The sequence below is a fragment of the Rhinatrema bivittatum genome, chromosome 1 (genome assembly GCF_901001135.1).
Source record: "Rhinatrema bivittatum chromosome 1, aRhiBiv1.1, whole genome shotgun sequence".
Taxonomy (NCBI): domain Eukaryota; kingdom Metazoa; phylum Chordata; class Amphibia; order Gymnophiona; family Rhinatrematidae; genus Rhinatrema; species Rhinatrema bivittatum.
Window position 1 is genome coordinate 649,348,918 of NC_042615.1, and position 22,176 is coordinate 649,371,093.

At 44.2% G+C, this 22,176-nt stretch overlaps 1 protein-coding gene across 4 annotated transcripts in view; it reads right to left on the reverse strand.

Annotated features, from left to right (window-relative positions):
- Positions 1 to 22,176, reverse strand: part of CAST (calpastatin) — a 303,324-nt gene that overhangs the window by 140,211 nt on the left and 140,937 nt on the right. For all 4 annotated transcript variants that reach the window (XM_029572924.1, XM_029572935.1, XM_029572943.1 and 1 more), the window contains 4 exons: positions 9,697 to 9,756; positions 9,206 to 9,253; positions 5,872 to 5,922; positions 5,649 to 5,783 (listed from right to left, as the gene is read on the reverse strand). In XM_029572924.1, the coding sequence (XP_029428784.1) occupies positions 5,649 to 5,783; positions 5,872 to 5,922; positions 9,206 to 9,253; positions 9,697 to 9,756 (294 nt within the window). The remainder of the gene's footprint in view (positions 1 to 5,648; positions 5,784 to 5,871; positions 5,923 to 9,205; positions 9,254 to 9,696; positions 9,757 to 22,176) is intronic.

Below are 22,176 nucleotides of genomic sequence, written 5' to 3' on the forward strand. Positions count from 1 at the left end.
GGTCTTGCGAGTTCCTCGTTTTCGCATGGAAACTTTGTGATCTGTGATTGCCTCCATTCACAAGGGGAGTTCCTCGCTTCGTTGGATCTGACCAAAGCCTATTTACACATCTGCATCAGACCAGACCATAAGCAATACCTAAGATTTTGTGTTCTGGGGGAACCCTTCCAGTTTTGTGCTCTGCCCTTCGATTTGGTGACAGCTCCCAGGACCTTCACCAAGGTAATAGTCATAGTAGTGGCCTCTCTCCGGAGGGAAGGAGTCCTAGTTCACCCCTATCTGGATGACTGGTTGATCCGGACGAAGTCAGAATCTCTGTGTGAGAAGGCAATAACCCTGGTACTTCACTGCTTGCAGTCGCTAGGCTGGATAGTCAACTTGTTCAAGAGCCATCTTTCCCCAACTTAGATTTTGGAATATCTGGGGGCACGTTTCAACACGCAGGAGGGAAATGTTTTCCTCATGGAAGAGTGAATTACCAAATTACAATCTCAAGTTCACAGCTTATTAAGGAAGCGGATACCCAAGGTTTGGGACTATTTGCAGGCTCTCAGCTCTATGGCTTCCATTTTGGAGCTGGTTCCGTGGACCTTCACTCATATGAAACCGCTACAGTCTGCCTTACTATCCCGGTGGGACCTGCATTCAGAGCAGTTTCTAGTTTCTCTGCCTCTTACGGAGCAGGCCCGGGACAGTATTTCTTGGTGGATATTGCCGGAAAAATTGAGGCGAGAAGTGGATCTCAAGCTTCTGCACTGAACGATCGTCACCACCAATGCCAGCCTCTTCGGATGGAGAGCTGTGTGCATGAACCAGTCAGTTCAGGACCAGTGGACACCAGAGTAGTCCCAATGGTCCACCAATCATCTGGAGACGAGGGCAATTCGCTTAGCCCTACAAGCCTTCCTCCGCCTAGTGAGGGTAAAGCCGGTGCATGAGTGTTGACAGACAACGCAACCACAGTAGCGTACATCAATCACCAAGGGGGAACCAAGAGCCAGGCAGTGGCTCAGGATCTAATTGGCTGGGCAGATCAGCATCTCTTCCTGATAGTGGCTTCTCACATAGCAGGCACAGACAACATGAGGGCGGATCATATAAGCCGGCAACAATTGGATCCAGGAGAGTGGGAGCTCTCCGAGGAGGCGATGTCCCTGATTCTCCTCTAGTGGGGTATGCCAGCGATGGATCTAATGGCAACCTTTCGAAATGCCAAGGCTCCTCGATTCTTCAGTCGGAAGCAGGAACGAGGAGTGGAGGGCGTAGATGCCTTAGTGCTGCCTTGGCCGACGGACATCCTTCTGTACGTATTTCCTTCTTGGCCACTAGTGGGCAAGGTCCTACAGCGTATAGAGGTGCACCCCGGCGAAGTGATTCTTGTGGCTCCAGAGTGGCCGAGACATCCATGATTCGCGGACTTAATCAACCTGGCAATAGAGACCCCTTTCAGATTATCTCACCTTCCCAATCTTCTTCATCAGGGGCTCATATTTTCGAACCAGGTGCATTGCTTTTGTCTAGCGGCATGGCTTTTGAGAAGCACAGTCTGAAGAAAAAGGGTTACTCGGAGGCGGTAATCACAACACTCTTGAAGTCTAGAAAGACCTCTACTTCCTTGTCATATATCAGGGTTTGAAGGATTTGTCCTGATGCACAGAGCGAGGGTTAGATTCTCAGCATGACTCCATTGCTCAGGTTCTGGCCTTTCTGCAGGAAGATCTGGCCAAAGGTTTGTCCTTTAATTCCCTTTGAGTATAGGTGGCAGCCTTGGGCTGTTTGAGGTGAGGTGAAAGGTTCTTCCATTGCTACTCATCCAGACATGGTTTGTTTTCTTTGGGGGGGGGGGGGTCAAACATTTGCGGCCGCCAATTCATCCACCATGTCCCCAGAAGGTGGTCCTCAGGAGCATGTGTTCAGCCCCATTTGAACTTATCAGGCGGGCGACCTTAAAGGATCTCACTTTGAAGGTGGTTTTTCTAGTAGCGATTTGTTCTGCTCATCGTATCTCAGAGCTCCAGGCCCTGTCATGCAGGGAGCCTTTTTGAGAATTTCGACTTCAGGGATTACCTTATACAGTCCCATCCTTTCTACCTAAGGTGATATTGACATTCTATCTTAATCAGTCTGTAGAGCTTCCGGCTTTTCCAGAGTTGGAGTCCTCTGCGCCTCTTTCAAGCGACCTGCATTTTTTGGACATATGGCGGGCTTTATTGCGTTACTTAAAAGTCACGAACAGCTTTTGTTTATCGGATCATCTTTTTGTACTATGGAGTGGTGCAAATAAAGGGGCAGAAAGCATCCAAGGCGACGATTGCTAGATGGTGGAAAGAGGCAATTAGCTCTGCCTATATCTGTCAGGGTCGCCAAGTTCCAGTGGTACTTCGGGCACATTCCACCCTTTCCCAGACTACTTCCTGGGCCGAGTGTCAGCAAGTTTCACCGCAGGAAATCTGCAAAGTGGCGACTTGGAAATATTTACACACTTTCGCCAGGCACTACCAACTAGGGGGCTGATGCAATGCAGTGCACTCAGCCGAGCACAGAGTATAACCAGCAATTAGACGTGGGTTAAATAGGCGCTAATGAATCCCCTAATGCAATAAGGGGATTAGCGCCTATTCAACGCGCGTCCAAAGCAGAGTGAGTCTAATAGCGCTAATCACATGCAAATGCATGTGATCGAGGCTATTAGCATTCACTCCAGATGCAAAAATAAATAAATAAATGTGCGTCTAAGATGCACATCTAGTGCTCAGCAATTAAGCACTCCTTAAACCATTACAGAAAAGCAGAAAAAACTGCTTTTTTGTACAGCCTCCTACTTAATATTGTTGCGATATTAAGTAGGAGGGAAAACAAATGAATAAAGTGAAAGAACAGAAAAAAAAAACCAAAATAAAAAACACACAATGGCAGTTAGGTGCAGGAAACAGATGCTTGAATGACAAGCATCTGTTTCCTGAACCCCCTGGCTGTGCGGCATTTAGGAAAACAGACGCCGATGAACTCGGCGGTTTTTCTAACCGGTGAACCACCAACACCGATCGGGTTTGTGTTAGCAAGGAGGCGCTAGGGGTGCACAAGCAACCCTAGCACCTCCTTACTAATGCGACACCCTCTCTCAAACCTCCCTTTTATCGCCAAAACCATGGAAAAGGTAGTCAACACCCAACTCATGGATTACCTCGAAAGCAATATCATCCTACACGCTTCACAATTCGGTTTTCACAAACACTTCAATACTGAAACCCTCCTGGCCACTTCATCAGAGGCATGGACCAAGGTCACTGCTACTTCCTCGCCCTACTTGACACCTCCTCGGCGTTCAACACAATAAGCCACAACCACCTCATCTCCCACCTATCTGACATAGGCATCTCAGGCTCAGCTCTCTTTTGGTTTAAATCATACCTGTCCAATAGACAATTCTCTGTCAAAATAGGCAATGCTGAATCTACTCATTACTCCCTTTCCCAAGGAGTTCCTCAAGGTTCCTCCTTCTCATCTATCCTATTCAATATTTATCTCACCCCCTCTGCCAGCTCCTATCAGACCTTGGCCTCAAATTCTACCTATATGCCGATGATGTACAAATCATCATACCTATTCACGACTCAATCTCAGATTCTCTAAAATTCTGGGAGAAATGTCTTGCTTCCATTAACACCCTACTTACGAATCTCCACCTTGCCCTAAATACCTCCAAAACTGAACTGGTCTTCATCTCCCAACACCAGATCCCTAAACCCCACCTAGCAAGCGACCCTGCATATAGCTCCATCTCCTCTCAGCTCTTCGTACGAGACCTTGGTGTCCTGATTGACCAGCAATTGAACCTGAAAAAATATATCAACTCTATCCTCAAGGAAGGTTTCTATAAGCTTAATGTCATGAAAAAACTAAAACCTTTACTCCATACCTATGATTTCCGGACCGTCATTCAAGCCACCCTTTCATCCAAGATGGACTATTGTAATTCCCTACTCCTAGGCCTCCCTTACTCCACCATAAAACCGCTTCAAATGCTCCAGAATGTGGTCACGAGAACTATCACAAATGCCCGTAAATATGACCATATTACCCCCATCCTTAAAGACTTGCATTAGCTCCCGATCCCTTCGCGTATCCTCTATAAAACCCTCACTATTATTCACAAATCCATCTACAGACACAACTCCAACTGGCTCGACGAGCCGTTCCGACTCAGACCACTCCACCAGAGCAAACAACATAGGAACCCTCCATATCCCATCCCTCAAGAAGGCACACGGTACTTCCACGAGGGACCAAGCCTTCTCCAGCAGGTGGTCCCATCTGCTGGAACTCACTACCCACAAATTTCCGACTTGAGCCTTGTGCCATCAAATTCAAAAATAAGTTAAGACCTGGCTTTTCAAACAGGCTTACCCAGATTAGATCCCCTGCGCCTCAACCCCCCTGCTGCATCAGTACGTCACCTTGAACTTATTTGTTAAGTTATGTTACATTGTTTAACTTATCTATTTATTCCGACCTCTTGTTTGCCATTTTTCCGGTTACCTTTCTCTCCTGTTCCTTTTCAGTCCCATCCCGTTTCCCTGTTTGATGTACTTTCTACCTTCAGTTTGGATTTAAATTGGTATGATGTAACCACTAATACCGGTATAGAAAAGAATTAAATAAATAAATTTAAATATTGCATGGCGCCCGCTTTCTATGCAAATTTATTGCATCGGCCCCTAGATGTCCAGGCCCCAGAGGCCATGGGCTTTAGTGAGAGTGTTCTTCGGGCAGGACTCACTCAGTCCCACCCCATTTAGGGAAGCTTGAGTACATCCCAGGAGTCTGGACTGATTTGGGTTTGTACAGGGAAAGGAAAATTGGTTCTTACCTGCTAATTTTCGTTCCTGTAGTACCACAGATCAGTCCAGAGTCCCGCCCTTAACTGGTGGGATCTGGGGAGAGTCCGCTCAACCTGACCTTTTGATTGTTCATTATTCAGAAGAATGGTACAGGTTGTGTTTTTCCTACAAGGGTTTTTAATATGCATAAATTTAGCTCTTATTGTGTTTCTCTTCCCCCTGCTCATTAGGAAAAAACTGTTTTAATGTTCGGTTTTTTATTTGGCTTGGGTACAGTGGAGTACTGACAGACTGCAGGTGGCACCTCAAGTTAAGTGTCAGTGTCAGTAAAGCTTTCTCTGTATCCATCTGCTGGAGGGGAGGCAAAACCCAGGAGACTGGACTGATCTGTGGTACTACAGGAACAAAAATTAGCAGGTAAGAACCAATTTTCCTTTCTGAGCTGTCACCACTCTGTCAAGAGGAACGGAGGTCTTTGACCAGAAAACAAGAACAGGAAAAGTTCAGGAGAAAGATCAGTAAAACTAATTCTTTATTGTAAAACAAGTGCTAGAGCCACAGCTGTTAATTCTTTTCATTAGGGGCCCTGGGTGGGTTCGGTGTACATGTTCCTCTCTTCTGGCGTACCTGGTCATTCAGAGTGCAGGACTTCTCACCCCACCCAGCTCAGCTTACGCTATGGTTACCTTGGCTCTTGTTCCAGGTTCTGACACGCTCTCACATAACCCCCAAAGAGAAAAGCCCATTTCAGTGTCTGGGTCACAGCAGACCCTTTTTTCCCCTATAGATCTTCTCTGTCTGTCTTACCTTAGGCTCCTCCTTTGATTTCACTGCAGTAGATTTGGCATCTTGGCTGGAGGGAGCTGGCTCTGTGCTATCAGTTTGCTTGGCAGTGGTTGCTGCTGCTGGCAGCTGCCCAGATTGTTTGGTTGGACTTTTTGGCTGAACGAGACACAAACATTCAGTTAGTGCAGGAGGTATTGACGAGAACTACTTTTGTTTTGAAAAAGTGATCTATAAGGACATTTACCGCAGCCGGCTCTTTTTGTTTTTCTCCATGTGCATGTTTTGTATCAGATGGCTGTAAAAAAGGACAAAATACAAGCTTAGAAGTAAACACTGTCCCAACAAGTTGCATGTATAAGATAAGCAAAGCATCCAGGTACTACTTTATTACAAATCACAAACATTCACTGGGGATTGCACAAAAATCATCCATTTGTACATTTATATTCCACAATGTGAACAGTTCTATGTAGAGGAGAACTAAAGCATTCATAGAAATTATACAAGGAATAAAATAAAAACACACACGAGCCACTGCCATCTCCCCAATGGCTGGACGTATTCCTTGCAATCTGATCTAGTTAAAAACCATCAGTTAAAGCCTCAAGCAAACCCTGCTGCTAGAAAAATTGAATGTCATATATTCCTAGAATCAAAGGTCCTGATTGAAGTGCAGGATTTTTAGCTGTTTTATTTTATTTACCTTTTTTTTATTTTATTTTAGTGAATAAACTTGCCTCAGCGCAAACTCACAGGAAGCAAGTTCTGAAGGGTAGGGCCTGCAATGGAAAAAGTTCTCTCTCGAGTCTCTGCTAAATGAGCTGATCTGAGGGAACACTGAGCAGGTTCTTACCAACAGATCGTTAAGAATGTGAAGATCTATGCTTCCTCTTCATCCAGTCAGACCAGACCAAAGGAAAGGGGTGTGCTCACTGACCAGCAGATGGAGATAGAGATCAGCGGATTCACCCAACATCACCCCCAACATGAATCCATGCTGTCCTCAGCTTGCCAGTATTATCTGTCTCTAGCAGATGGCAGGCAAGCATTCTGTGCAGTAAACTAAGGCTTGGTAGGCTGAATACAAATATTTAGGAGGTAGCTCATGAGGTGAAAGATAAGCTCTCCTTCCCGTTGAGCAGAGCCTTCAGATAGGAGAACTGGGGGGGGGGGGGGGGGGGAAGCAGCAGTTTCTGAGGTGAAAGCCTTGAGCTCCCTCCCTCAGTCAAGCAGAGTCCAGGACAGGGGACTTCCAGGGTTGTCCTGGCTGGGGTCTGAACTAGACACTATTCTGCCTTAAAGAAACAGCCTCCCTCACTGCTTCCCCTCCTGTGTGTGGGGGGGCTGTTTCTTTAAGGCTCCAACTCTGGGCAGAACAATGACAGAATAAAGTGTATTAAAATGAAAAAAAAAAAGAAACAAAATTCAAGCAAGTAGAAAGGCTATGGGCAGACTAGGAGTCCTGAGCAAGAGAACTGAAGCTGGGCCTGAGCACAGAAGGCTAGGTAAGTTGCTTGACTATTTGGCTTTTCAGCTGTGGCGGTGCCTTGTTTGGGACTGGGACAGTCAGTAATGGCAGTCGCGGCAGAGCACTGGAAGTGCAGAAAAGCAGTATTTTCGGGATTAAAAAAAACGATACAAGTGGGGAAGGAAGTGTCAAAACGTGCTGCCAATGTTTTCAAGCCAGGAGAGAGAATTTCAGCAGTGAATTTGATTCTCTGGGATGGGAGGGGGGGGGGGGTGGTGGAGGTGTCCGCGGTCACAGAAGCGCCCAGGAAACATCTTCCTGTTAGGCCCAAGGGTCAGAAGTGGGAACATCGGCCCGTCTTCGAACTCTTTCACTCAGTCCCGGAGGACAAGGTGCCTGGGGGATCTGTGAAGAATCCTGTCTCGGCAGCAGCATTTAAAGGAACAAGCTCCTCTCCAAAATTCTGTAGAGGCCTCCTTCTTTGGCCTGCCTGGACCTCCGTTTCCAGGGAGTTTTTCCAAGTGTTTCCTGCAGGCCTTTAACATGAGACAGAGTTACGATTCCAGGATCCATTTTGGCTCTTCCAGCCCCTTCACAATTAACAGGGGCTCTGAGCAGGAAAAAGCACAGAGGGGAGGATGAAGATACATTTATTTTTGTAGATTTTGCAATGTATTCACTCGACTTTGGATGTCCCTGAAGAAGGCAATGAAATATGGCCTGAATCGGTGTGTGAACTGCTGGAAGTTGGTATGCGATACAACAAGGAAGGTTAAGCTAAGTCCTGTTTCACAGTTTTTATGTGCATAAGGAGCCTTTGAAGAAAAATATTAAAAAATAACTTTTTGCTAAAATGGGACTTTTGGGGTTTGTTTGTTTTTTATATACGACCGATGATTAAACTATAGATTTATGTCAAAGGGCTGAATGACAATAAGCTCGTATGAGTGTTGTCACAGTGCAAGTATGATTTAAAGCTCTGCTATATGAAGGCCTCCTGAATGTGGAATGAATTATTCCTGGTAGATGGGAATTCTTAGAAAGCATTACCTACTGTCAGATCAGCTAACCTACAGGCCGATACAGTAAAGCGCGGCGGCGGTTACCCTGCTTCTAACCCGCTTTGTACCCACAATTTGGCCGCGTAAGTCTAACCCGCGATTCACTATCCGTTTTTACCAATCCTTACCGCTTCTTTAAATCGACGCATATCCCTTTCCGCCCACGGCATGCATATGATATGTAAACGATCGGATTAGCTATTCCCTCCCATACAGTAACGTGAGGCCCGATTATCGCCTTCTTAACCAACTGTTTTGCTGCGTCTTTAACCCGCTAATTTACCGCCTACCCTGACCCTGGCGCACGCCGTGACCCGAGTGCCCGGATGGACGTCCGAGGTCATGGCGTGCGCTCATGCGCCTTCGCTGCTTGAGCGCCCAAATTGGACGTGCGTTCATGCATCTTCGCCGGCAGGGCTGCTGGAAGCCGCTTTCGCCACCGGCTGCCCCCGGGAGGCAGGGGAGAGAGAGGACTGGGGCCTGCTGGAAGCATGCAGTAAGTTTACTTTTGTTACAATTTTGATTTGCTTTAATAACATGTCGAGTCGATTTTCGCCCTGCACCTTGCTTCGGGAGGGGGGGAGAGAGGACTGGCAATCCCCGATGCCCGAGCGTATGAGAACCATCCACTTCCTGGTACCTGTCATTTCAAATGTCATTTGAAATGACAGGTACCAGCGCACCCAGGATACTGTATAGGCGCTGTATAGTGCTCTATACAGTAAAATGGATTGCGCTTCATGGACGCTTCTTGGACACGCTTTGGACGCGGCTTGCATTTGCATGCCATTTAAATACTGTATCGAGCGGTATGTGATCCGAACTGTGTGCGCGGCAAACAAGCAGGCGCCCGGCACTGCCGCACTTTTTCTACCGCGTCCTTACTGTATCGGCCTGCTAATAAGCAACTTAATCAATTCTATCATTGCCCCCTCTCCCAATTCCTAAAACCAGAACAGAAGCTGATTTGATACAAGATTCCATTTTTAATTCCCAGATCTCACTGCTCCTGCTCCGGTGGAGCAGCAGCAGAGCAGTGGAGAGCTTACCTTGGTTGATTGTGTTTTAGCCGTTTCTGGTTTTGCACTTTGTGCTTCCTATAAAATAAATTTGCATTCACATTAGACAGATCGCTGAAAACAACAAGGGAACGTGATTTCACGCCAGTGCACGAGAGGATGCCAGCTCCAAGTCAAATGGGACAGGCTGAATCAGTCCTGGTGTTACTTGCATCACAAGCACAGACTTTAGAGACCTTTATATAATTGACCACAGCAGAAATATAATTCATGTTGTACATCTAGGTTTCCACACTGGGAATTCACCAACTGTACTTAATCAGCTGAGTTGGTATAGCTTTAAAAAGAAAAATCCCAGTTGTGTTTCTATGATATCTAGTATGATTTTTTTTTTTTTAACATATCAATGAGAAAACAACAAATATTCTGGTAAATTCACCATAAGCTCCCATTATTTTGCAGGATTTCTTTCTTTACCCAACATTTGCTTCTGGGAAGCAAGGGGATTACTGTCAAATTACCTTTGCTCCTGAGGGTTTCATTGGAGATTCTTTGGTTGCAGCAGCAGATGCAGATTGTGCCTGTGGAAATAAACACACAAAGCACCAGAATAGCTTCCATTTCCTTCTGAGCATCATTTTGTTAAGAAGCTAGGCAGGCACACCTGGACTCACAGGTTTTCTAGAGGAGTCAGATGGAAAGATGCATTATTGTCACATTATCTTGGGGACTCTAGATGAACTGAGAAGCTGATTAAATATATCATTCCTCAGTAGAGGGGCTGCTGTATTCTCACATCAGTGGAGGCAGAAGCAGGGGTGAGAACATGGTTGAGGTGAAGCTCAAACTTTTTTCTTTTCTTGTACTGAAAGGTTCTTATTTTTAGGAGCTGGGAACAGCATACCCAGAGTGGAATAGCTGTATCCATCCATTCATGAAAGCTTTCCTCCAGAAATGGAACACGGAGTACAATTTCAACTACACAGCCACAGGTTAGGAAAATGGGTGCTTCGTTTTAGAGCATCCTCTTTCCTAACCTGACTGCTGGCACACTTTTTTTTTTTTTTTTAGTTCCTCCAACTGAATAATCGCCACAGAGGAAATACTGAAAAGCAGTTATTTTCTGCTTTTCTGTATACTTTTTGGGCTTCTCCAATATTAATGCTTGCTCCGGGATGGATGCACTAACCCCCGTTTTACACGTCCAATTGCACGAGTAGGTAATAGCACTCCCCACGTGTAAATACATGTTGATGAGGCTATTATCTATTCCCCCCATGCAAAAAAAAAAAAAAAAGTGCACCAGACCCACACATTTTTTACTCACCAAAATTAATGCCTGCCCGGAGCAGGCGTTAATTTTGGAGAAGCCCAAAAAGTGTTCAGAAAATACTGCTTTTCTGTACTTCCTCCGTGGCGATTATTCAGTTGGAGGAACTAAAAATTTATAAATATCACCAAAAAATATTTAAAAAAATAAAAGTGTGCCAGCGGTCAGATTAGGAAAAGAGACTCTAAAATTGAGTGTCTATTTTTTAACCCGCTGACAGCCACCTCTCCCGGACACCCGCTGCCAAGCAGGCACTAGGGGTGCCAATTTCCCCTAGTGCCTCCTTTTTACCTCGGCAGCCTATTTGCATTTTGCATTGGGCACCCCAGAGAGGTGCGCGTTAAGGGAGCGGGCACTCAATCATGAGCGCCCCTTTAACGCGCGCAGATATTGCATCAGCCTGTGGGAGAGGCTAAACTGCCTAACCTGAATGATTTGTCTTCCCCACCCCCCAATCCCCCACCCCCATGAGTAAATTACCCTTAAGTGGAAAATCCATACTAGTGCAGGGGACCAACCTGGGCCAATAATATACAGAAAATTAACCAAGCCAGTCTTAAAAGGAACTCAGGGTTTGGCCATTCTATTGAAGAACACTTATCCCTCACTGCTCACACATGAACAGTAATCTGGTTTTGTAGTTTACCACACATAGCAAGATGCTTGTGCTGTACAAGGTTTATACTGGCCTGACATCAGGTCCTGGGCATCAAGTGTAACCAAATTGGCAAACAGCTAGGTTTCTGACCATTCATGCCATCCTACGAAACACATACAGCACCCAAGGCACCTCTTCCTGAGGTCATTTTATTGGCTGCCTCTCCACAGATCTTCAAGCATGTCTATTTTTGCATTAAAAAATGCTGTGATTTCATTACAGTATTCTTCTTAGTATGATGGATCCGAATGTGAACATGTGCAGTGCTTCTGACTAGAGTTAATTTCCAGCATCCTGCCACAAGGTTCAAAGGCAGGAACAGATCTAGGGAATTTGGGACCAGAACTCACTGCGTATTATAAGGTCTATGCACCAAAACTACACGAACATACAGCCTATCTAGTCTGCCCATCCAAACCAATGGCTCAGTGCTACAATCCTTATCACACCTTCTGAAACATGTTAACGTGCAAGCTAAACCACCACCTAACAAGTTATACAGAAAATTTTAGGATGTACATGCAAGTAAAATAGCCTCGATAACATGTATACCGTAGGAGTGTGCATGTTAACCAAATGAAACGTAGCGTGCACACTAGCATCACTCGAAATTCCCCATGTTAAAAAGCCCGACATGAAAGGGCTGATCATCACGTGGAATCTCATCCTCCCCAACCCACCCGACATCAAAGTTGCCCTCTGCTCCAAACAGATACAGCCCCACACTCCCTCAAATCCTGGACCTGCTTCTGAGGGCAACCTCCCCATCGACAGTTTCATTCTGATTTTATTTCTATGCTGCCCCTACTCCCCAAAAACAGAAGCTGATTTACACCACAGTGAAACAGACCTCCTCTCCCCTCCACCACCACCCCTCCAATGAAAGCACCTCCCTCCCACACGATCAAGGCAGGACCTCCCTTCCCTCGACCACCTTCCTCCCCTCCGAAGCCAAGGCTCACAACTCTGGGGGATCCGGGTTTTCACTGACAGGAGGGAGGTGAAAGCCCTTCTGCCTGCATGGTAGAATATGAAGCTGCTAGGTGAAGCTTTGCCATTATCGTGTAACAATGGGGTGGGGTTGGCAGAGAGAGAGAGAGAAGAATTCAGACGATCACAGGCAGTCGCGTACATTGTGTGTGCGTGTTTGGGGGTGAAGGGGTGGGAGAGGTGACAGCCTGAACTGAAAGGGCTAGTTAGCATGGAGGGTTTACACGGACAGCAAAAATGCAAAATCTGGTTGAAGGCAGATCACAAATGTTAAATCCTAGGTTGGAAAGAGCAAGAGGAGGGGAACATAACCACACACTGTCACTAAAGCCTACTTAGCATATAATGTTCCTTCATTTAAATACAAAGGCACTAATTTTAGCATCTCTTTGCTAGCGTCACTGGGCACCTGTTGGCATGCATTGCAGGTCCTTAGCACAGAGCACACTATTTTTTGTGTACACTAAACAGTGTTAGCATACAGGCTCAATCTGAATGCGTAGGCCCCCCTAAATGAGTTTTTACAAGGTCGGCTACATTAACTATTCATTTGTGATTCTCTAGTGATAAAAAATTAAACAAGTATTCAGCTGGTTGTCTGTTTATAAAGGATTGCAGCATGTGATAAATATGGCTAATTGGTTTGTGAATCAGTAACAAAATCAACCCAAACAAAAGACCAGAGCAGTCTACCAATTAGGAAAATAGTTTCAACTAGGGCTCCCGAAATACAGCTGTCTACGTGACCAAAAATCTCTAGATGGCAGTTAACTGTCCAGTCCCCAGAAATTCTGCTGCTGCCACTCTCCTGCCCGAACCAAAGAGCCACCCTTCCTCCCTGCTGACCAAAGAATCGCCCTCCGCCTCCTTCCCATCCGCCCAATGAGAAGTTGCTGTCGGCCTCCCTCCAGCCTGACCGATACCCAAGGAGCCCTTCTGTCTTCCTCCTGCCCCAAGAAGCCCACTTGGCCAAGAGAAGCTGCTGCAGACACAGTGCTTCCTGCCCACACAGCCATCCCTTCCTCAGCGCCTCAGAAGTACTGCTAAGCAGCCGCCATCATCTGCCCCCCCCCCCATCCCGAAATACTACTGCTGCCTGTCCCCCCCTTCCCTGAAGCCACTGTTGCCGCTGCCACATCCTGGCAGAACCAGGAACCCAAGAAGCCATGAAAGAACTCCCTCCCTGCCCAGCCTGATGAGAGGCAGCACTCCCCCCCTCCTGACTTGACCAGCCATGGAAGACCCCCCCTCACACTAGAGTCAAGAAGACAGCATCAATGATCCCCTCCCCCTTCTCCCCTGAACGCTTTAAACCCTCCCTCTTACACGTGCCCCGAGGATCTCCTTGTCTGACCCGAGGGAGACAATAGGAGACTGCGAATTAAAATACTTAAGGGGATGTGGCGTGCTGTGATTGGAGGGGGGTGACAGGGAAAGGAGGACAAAGACTGGAGGGAGGGAAAGGGTGGAAAAGAACAAGATAAAGTGAGCCACACAACATTGTTGTGACTGGCAAGCAGTAATAGAAAATGTTTTCTTTTAATACAGGCTCGTCAAACTTTTCTTAGATCTAGAAGCCAGTCCAAAAATGTACAAGTTAGCAGTCGAGAGCTCTCAACCTCTCTGTCATCCGCCCCCCCCCCCCCCCCCCAAACGAGCAGGAGAGTAGAGGGTGGGTTCCTCCTCCAAGGTCTGCCTCGGCTCCTTAGGGCCTGGCTTACTAGGGAAGGAAAACTTTGTAAATCTAACCCTTACTGTACAAGTTGCTTAGCTTGCTTTTATAGCCCCAGTCACTACCAGGTTTCTCTATCTCAATCCTTCTCATCCCCCACCAGTCTCTCCTCTCTCTCAATCCCCTGCCCCCACCAGTCTTCCCTCTCTCATTCGCACCCCCTCAGCCAGCCAGTCACCCCCCAGCAAGTTTGAGTCAATCAACCCTCCCCCTTGACGTCCCTGTGTAACTAACCGGGGGTTAAAAAGCTTTTTAATACTCACATTAAACGGCCAGCATCAGTGATGCTGCCCCTTTAAGGACCCTGAAGTCAGCAGTAGCCTCCATGGCTACAAAGGCAGCAGCACTCAGTTTATTGATTTATTGGAAAGGAGACTGCTGCCTGGGGCTCAGAGGAGCCCTTGCTTACGATAGCTTCACCAGCCTTATCAGCTATGGAGGCCTGACACATCAAGGACTGCCTATGAGGCTCACAGCAATCTGTGTCAAGAACCCGGAAATAGGCGGCAGTAGCAACGATATGCAGGGGATGAGGGCCCGCAGCAGCGACGGGAACCAAGCTGTAGAGGCAAAGCGGAAGCTGGTAAGTGGCAGCTCCCACCTTTTTTCATTTCTATCATTGCAAGCAGGGCCATTCCGGGGCGAGAAGGAAAGAGGAGACGAATCGGGATGATTGCGTCGGACCCTGGAGCTACTGCTTTAGCCACATCCTCAGTGTCACATCTTCCATGCAGCTCCTCGCGTAGTACATACCAGGAAAAGAACTTCTCACACAACCCACCAGAGCCCAGGAGGTAAGAGGCATCCTCCTCTACAGCCCAGGTAGGTCCAGTGCTTTGAATCCACTTCACACAAAGGGCTTCCTATTACCACAGAAACTCATGCAAGAGCCATGTCACTGCCATGCTGATTTCTACTACTAACGCTGCTGCTGGCGCTGTCATTCAAGGCACTTGTGACCCACAGTTTGGGAAGCCCTGCTCTATGGTAAAACTTTATCCTACAAAAGGGCCTGATCCCAGTCACATTTCAGCTTCAGACTTTCCCCAAACTTTGCCCTCAAGACCCTCAAAAGCAAACCTGTTTCATCGAATAACCACAATGGTATACCGTAAAAAAGGAACAAGAGATCTCCTGGTGTGCATAATGCACTGAACTGCAGAAAATCATTTACATTTAAAATGTTTCTACTTGTATGAGAATACAGTGTTTTATGTATATTTTGGCCCCTCAGGGACCATTTCAACCTAGCTGAATTTTTGAAATCAACTTTTGAAGTGTCTCCTCAGCATGGATCAAGTACGTTGGGCTAGCAAAGTCTGCAGCTGTAAACGGTATTTCCCACATTCAGCAGCACCGACAGTGCCTTGGGAAGAGATCACGTGCCGTTTTGGTGCTGCTTCTGAACCAGGGGGAAAGTGGCTTGCGAATCAGTTTCAGCTGCTCCAGCTTACTTACATCTCCCCCAGAAGCAGCAGAGGGGGAGAGACAGGATGCAGCTCTTTATTCTGCTGACTGTGCTTCAACCCTATTGTCTACTGCTCATCAATTCCTACCCCAGCTCTCCCTCCTTGCCATCTGCCTTCTCTGCATTAAGGCTGGAGGTATTAAACAGTTTTTCACTTAATGCACAGGCCCCTCAGCAGCACAAATAATCACATCCGGGCTTTGTGAATCGTCACTGAGGGGAGAAGAAGAGTCAGGGAAAGTACTTTGTTGCCCAGACCAGCCAGGAGAGCGATATCAAACATACCGGTAGCTTCCCTTTCTTCTCTATTCCTAGGTTGCGGCAGAGACGCCCCCCCCCCCCCCTATATTTTGGCAGCAGAATCGCTCTCCTTCTCTAGAGCCATTTCCAGTGCTCTCCGGTTACCAATTTTTCCAGAAGAGCGGTACTTACACTGTAACCCCCCAGCAACAAGTGAGATGAGTCAAAGTGAGCCACAGCAGCAGCCCAAGCCGGGAGTCAAACACAGGTCTGCCACTAGGAAGCACGGGGCAGTAAGCTAAAGCTTTTAATCTGCAGAAGAACTTTAACACAAAGATATAAAAAGCCTGTTTGAAACTGGTTTATCTTCTGTGCTGATTCTGCAAAACAATGTTTCTCCTCCTAAGCCAACATTGCAGAGGTATAGTCTAAGGATAATAGTCACGGACTATGAGCTGGGAGAGATCCTGTGAGTTTAAGGTCTGTTCTGTGCAGCATCAAGTAAACCATCAGAACTAATCCCTGTTCTGCTAGTGACTTTGTGCCACCCTGGGCAAGTCAAAATTCTCTATTTACCCCACTTGTACTGAGTTATAACTGTAGCCCTTTTTGCTTTCAGTGTCTAAAGGTTTCCTTTTCATGGCAAGGGGTAGGGGGAACATATTTTAAGGCTCTACTGGTAAGATCACTGCAGTATCACTCTGCAAAAATCAGCCCACACATAGCTCTTGAGGTTCCCAAAATGCTTGTTAGCTTTCAAAATTAACGGAGAGGATCAAAAACTTCAGACAGAACCACAGTCCTCATATAATTTATCCAAATGCATTAGGTTCTTCAATGCAAGTCACTTTTTCCCCAATGCTTAACCGTGAGTAGAAACCAGAATTGCTCCCAGTCTCAACCCTAGAGGACTATGCAGACTCGGGGTTAATGTACAGGAATCATCTACATGCACATAGGAGATACTTTTCAAAGGAAATATGCATGTAAATATAACATAGTATTGTAGCAATTTTCAAAAGTCATTTACACACGTAAAGTGCGCTTTCATATGTAAAACCCAGTGTTAAGCATGTAAATCCTTTTGAAAATTACCCCCTCAGCTCTTTTCCCTGCCCAACATATCAAGTCAATGGAGGATATCCATGCATCATTCAGGGGTCGATGCCTTGAGTCCAGATGAGTATTCCTGCTGGGTGATCAGGACTTCCAGACTCAGACGAGCAGCATCCCAAGGATCTAATATCATGGTGACATTTCAAAAGGCAAAAGGGCTCACCCTGCTAGCTCACAAGTTAGGTTCTTTACACCATCTGTGGGGTCTAAGTTACAGCTTCAAGCTCCTTCTTGAGGCAAGCTTCTGCAGCTCTTTATGGTCTCATTTCTTTCCAGAGAATCTACTAAAACACTCCCTGCTTTCTCTAGACTGGAGGTTTCAGGTTCTACAGCTTTTGGACTCTCAAGAGCTCCTGCAAACCACTCCTTTCTCCTCCCAAACCTAGAGGCAGACTTAACATCACTCTAGAATGAGAACCTCATAAAACCCCCATCTCCCTGCACATGCTAAAAAAAAAAAAAAAAAAACAACCCACCTACACTGAAAGAGGGGCGTATGGATCTAGAGAGTAATACCAACATTAAGAATTTAGGTGGAGTCTACAGGGACTCTACAGAATAATAATAAAGATACAGTTCTCTCTCTCAGACTACAAAACAGGCATTCAAACTTTCTACCTCAAAGGAAACTGTATGAATGTTTTTAAAGTTGTATAACGTGTGCCAGGATGCAATCTGGATGAAAGGTGCTACATGTATTCAAATCATCATCGATACAGTAATTTCAATGCTGTTATTCTGTAAATAATTTTAAAAGGGCTTACATAAGAAAATTGTAGAATACAGTAAATATAAATAGTTTAAGAGGGTAATTTACCAGTTACACAAATTCACTGAAACAGAAATCATTTACACAAGCCAATTTACCAATTAAAGAGAACCCACTCAAACATGATGTATTAAAAGGGCAACATTCAAAGCGATTTTTCCCAGGCTTAAAAAAAAAACCCAACTCTATAGTCTTAAAACTGTCCTCTCTCAGGCCGAGCTAAAAAGAATGCAAGTCTTCCACGGCATGTGTCCTTGCAGACGAACTGCGATGAAGCGCTCCCAGAAACCCATTCAGGTCAAGGGAGGAAAAGACTGCTTGCTTGTACATTGAATTTTCAAAGCTATTCGCATGATTTCCCATTCGAATTTCACCTGCACAAAAAAACAATACAAAGGCCATAGCCGTGGACAAATTTTCAAAGGGAAAGCACAGGCACAGATTTCCCTTTGATGATTAGGTACAAGGTCCACAGGAACAAAAACAACCCATGAGCTCTGCACTTAGGCAGGGATTTTGGAAAATTGCCCCATCTGATGGATGCTATATTTAGAACAGCACAATACAGATCACACCTATATTTACTTATTTAAAATTCATGTCAACCACCTTCCCAGCCCCTAAGAGTCACCCAAGGCAGTGTACAAAGTAAAATACCACCAATCAAACAAGATGCAAATATAGCTCATACATCAATAACATAGATCACAAATAAAGCATAGAAGAAAATATAAAAATGCCATTATAAAATACACTACAAAAACAATGCACAACTGTCTTTACGAGGGATATAAATACCATGAAAACCTGAACAGGATATCGCCTCTATTAAATCATGTATTTAATAGAGGCGATATCCTGTTCAGGTTTTCATGATATAAAATACTGGCATTAAAGCAGTACTAAAATCTGCATAGATGAGCACCTACTCCAAAATCAACCACATATGCACAACCCCATTAAAATGTGCCACACTAGGATGTGCTAAGGAAAGAAAAAGCACATTGATAGTATGGAATCTCTCATTCTCAGCTGTAGAAGGATATTTAAAGGACATGAGCAGCACAAGTTAAGAGTAACAACACACACACAAATGACATAGGAGGCCATCAAAATACAGAAATCTTAAACTTTACTTTACTTTCTTAAAATCATCTAACCCATGAAGCAAACTCTTACGGTGAATATGAAATGAAAAGTCTATGCTCTGAATGTAGGAAGGGTGGGTAATAAATCTTTCTAAGTAAATAAATAAAATAAATAATATATGTTGGTGTAAATGCTGTGCCTGACCCACATTCCAACACTTCCTATCCAATGTGAGTTTTATCTGTTTTAATTTACATTCTTGAATTTTGAGAGATGTTTACACAGATGTGCTGCTGCCTTCATTTTAGATATGGGGATTTCACTTTGAGCCAGGAAAGTCTCTTGGGAAGGAGACAGTGACTGAGATCAGATGCCTCACTTAGACAAGAGTCTACAAATAAACAGATTTAGAATCCTGTCAGACAATTGGGATGCAACAAATTCTCAACCCAGTTTATAATGGGAAAGCCATGCTGACTTAATTTCCAAGTGATCATTCCACACTGGTTGTGTCCTTTACAAACAGAAGATTTTTAATTAGATCTGAAGATAGTTGCTTTCTGCTAAATAATTTTATAAATGTAATTTGTACTGATGTCAGCAAACTAATTCCAGCTAAAAAAAAAAAAAAAAAGAATTCTGTAACATACAAATGCAAGCTTAGAAAATAGGATTGCACAGGCACAATAAATGTCATAATTTCCAACAACACTTCTATTTTAAATCTTAGTTTTCATTCTCTCTTTTGCCAAAAATGCTCAGTTTAAAATATTTTTCATTCTTTTATTGCCCGTATCTAGCTCAAAAACAAACCTTTAAAGCTAAATTTCACACTGAATCAACTTACAAAATGAAAGCTACTTTTTTGTTGTTTTCAAATTTAGAAATTGGAGATTTAGTAATATGAACTTAAAATGTGCATTCTTTGCAACTGAAGTAGAGAGAACTATCTAGCCTTACAATCACTTAGATACCATCTAGGAATAATTTCATATTCGAGTAATAAAAAGTATCAAGCAAAACTGTATTTGACTAAACACCATGCATCATCACCCTTTCACAAAAACGATGCCAGAAAGAGACCATATGGACTATCTAGTCTGCCCATAGACATCTGCTCAGCTGAACAATCCCTACCATTCCCTCTGAGATCGCCTGTGCTTGTCCCAATTTCTCCTGATTTCAGATACTATCTTTGTCTCCACCACCTCCATAAGGAGGACGTTCCATGCATCCACTATCTTTTCCATTAAGTTAGAGGGTAGACTGAGGAGTAATCTTTCTCCCTCATCCCAGAGTCTCCTTTCCATTCAAAGAAACCCACCTCCCTTGCATTCATACTACTCTCACTTTTCCTCTAGGGGTTATGTGTTTAGATCTTTAAGTCCATTTGTTTATATCAAGAAATATTCTCTACAATTGCCTCACATCATGACCTCTTATTCTGGAATATCCTTAACACTGAAAAATGTTGGCTACTTTGCAGTATTTGAATGTCTCTATTCTATCCCCACTTTCTCTCCTCTAGCACATACATAGTTCATAAGCCTATAAAGCTTTTGGTGCAGACTCTGGGAACCTTTTTTATATCGACTTATCAGGATATTCTTTACATCATACACCGCTATAAACCGCCATCTTCTACAGACTGATTTACAGGGATGTTTTAAAAAACTTCTCTCCCATAAATACATTAAAATATTTTCTCTCAATAAAATTGTCCAAATGGCAACTCATACAGCTAAAACTTAGCTAACTTCTTTCAAACATCAAGAGTAAGAACCAAAAGCCTGAAAAAAAAAAAAAAACCCCGCCACACAGGCCAAACATAAATCAGAGTCATGATGTAAAGAATCTCTCTATGAGGCGAAGTTAATATAAAAAAGGTTCTCAGGATGAGAAGTATAGATGGGGTAAGATACTAGGCCTATATGTTGGTATTTAAGTAAGTTTTCTAAATTGTATGGCATACTAATAAAGATAGATAGATGTGTCTGTGTGTGTGTTTGGTAGTTGGCAGATCAATATTCACAGCAATATATTTCAAGGCTAGAAGAGAAGAGGTGTGGTCATTGTTAAAAAATACCATCCTAGAAGCACAGTCCAGATGTATTCCACATATTAAAAAAGCTGGAAACAAGGCAAAACGATTACCGGCATGGTTAAAACGGGAGGTGAAAGAAGCTATTTTAGCCAAAAGATCTTCATTCAAAAATTGGAAGAAGGATCCAACAGAAGAAAATAGGATAATGCATAAGCGTTGGCAAGTTAAATGTAAGATATTGATAAGACAGGCTAAGAGAGAATTTGAAAAGAAGTTGGCTGTAGAGGCAAAAACTCACAATAAAAACTTTTTAAAATATATCCGAAGCAGAAAGCCTGTGAGGGAGTCAGTTGGAGCGTTAGATGATCGAGGGGTTAAAGGGGCACTTAGAGAAGATAAGGCCATCGCAGAAAGGTTAAATGATTTCTTTGCTTCGGTGTTTACTAAAGAGTATATTGGGGAGATACCCGTTCCGGAGAAGGTTTTCATGGGTAATGATTCAGATGGACTGAACCAAATCATGGTGAACCTAGAAGATGTGGTAGGCCTGATTGATAAACTGAAGAATAGTAAATCACCTGGACCAGATGGTATACACCCCAGGATTCTAAAGGAACTCAAAAATGAAATTTCAGACCTATTAGTAAAAATTTGTAACCTATCATTAAAATCATCCATTGTATCTGAAGACTGGAGGATAGCTAATATAACCCCAATATTTAAAAAGGGCTCCAGGGGCGATCCGGGAAACTACAGACCGGTTAGCCTGACTTCAGTGCCAGGAAAAATAGTGGAAAGTGTTCTAAGCATCAAAATCACAGAACATATAGAAAGACATTGTTTAATGGAACAAAGTCAGCATGGCTTTACCCAAGGCAAGTTTTGCCTCACAAATCTGCTTCACTTTTTTGAAGGAGTTAATAAACATGTGGATAAAGGTGAACCGGTAGATGTAGTGTCCTTGGATTTTCAGAAGGCGTTTGATAAAGTTCCTTATGAGAGGCTTCTAGGAAAAGTAAAAAGTCATGGTAGAGGTGGCGATGTCCTTTCGTGGATTACAAACTGGCTAAAAGACAGGAAACAGAGTAGGATTAAATGGATAATTTTCTCAGTGGAAGGGAGTGGGCAGTGGCGTGCCTCAGGGATCTGTATTGGGACCCTTACTTTTCAATATATTTATAAATGACCTGGAAAATAAATACGACGAGTGAGGTAATCAAATTTGCAAATGATACAAAATTGTTCAGAGTAGTTAACTCACAAGCAGATTGTTATAAATTGCAGGAAGATCTTGTGAGACTGGAAAATTGGGCATCGAAATGGCAGATGAAATTTAATGTGGATAAATGCAAGGTGATGCATATAGGAAAAAATAGCCCATGCTATAGTTACACAATGTTAAGTTCCATATTAGGTGCTACCACCCAAGAAAGATCTAGGCGTGATAGTGGATAACACATTGAAATAGTCTGTTCAGTGTGCTGTGGCAGTCAAAAAAGCAAACAGAATGTTGGGAATTATTAGAAAGAGAATGGTGAATACAACAGAAAATGTCATAATGCCTC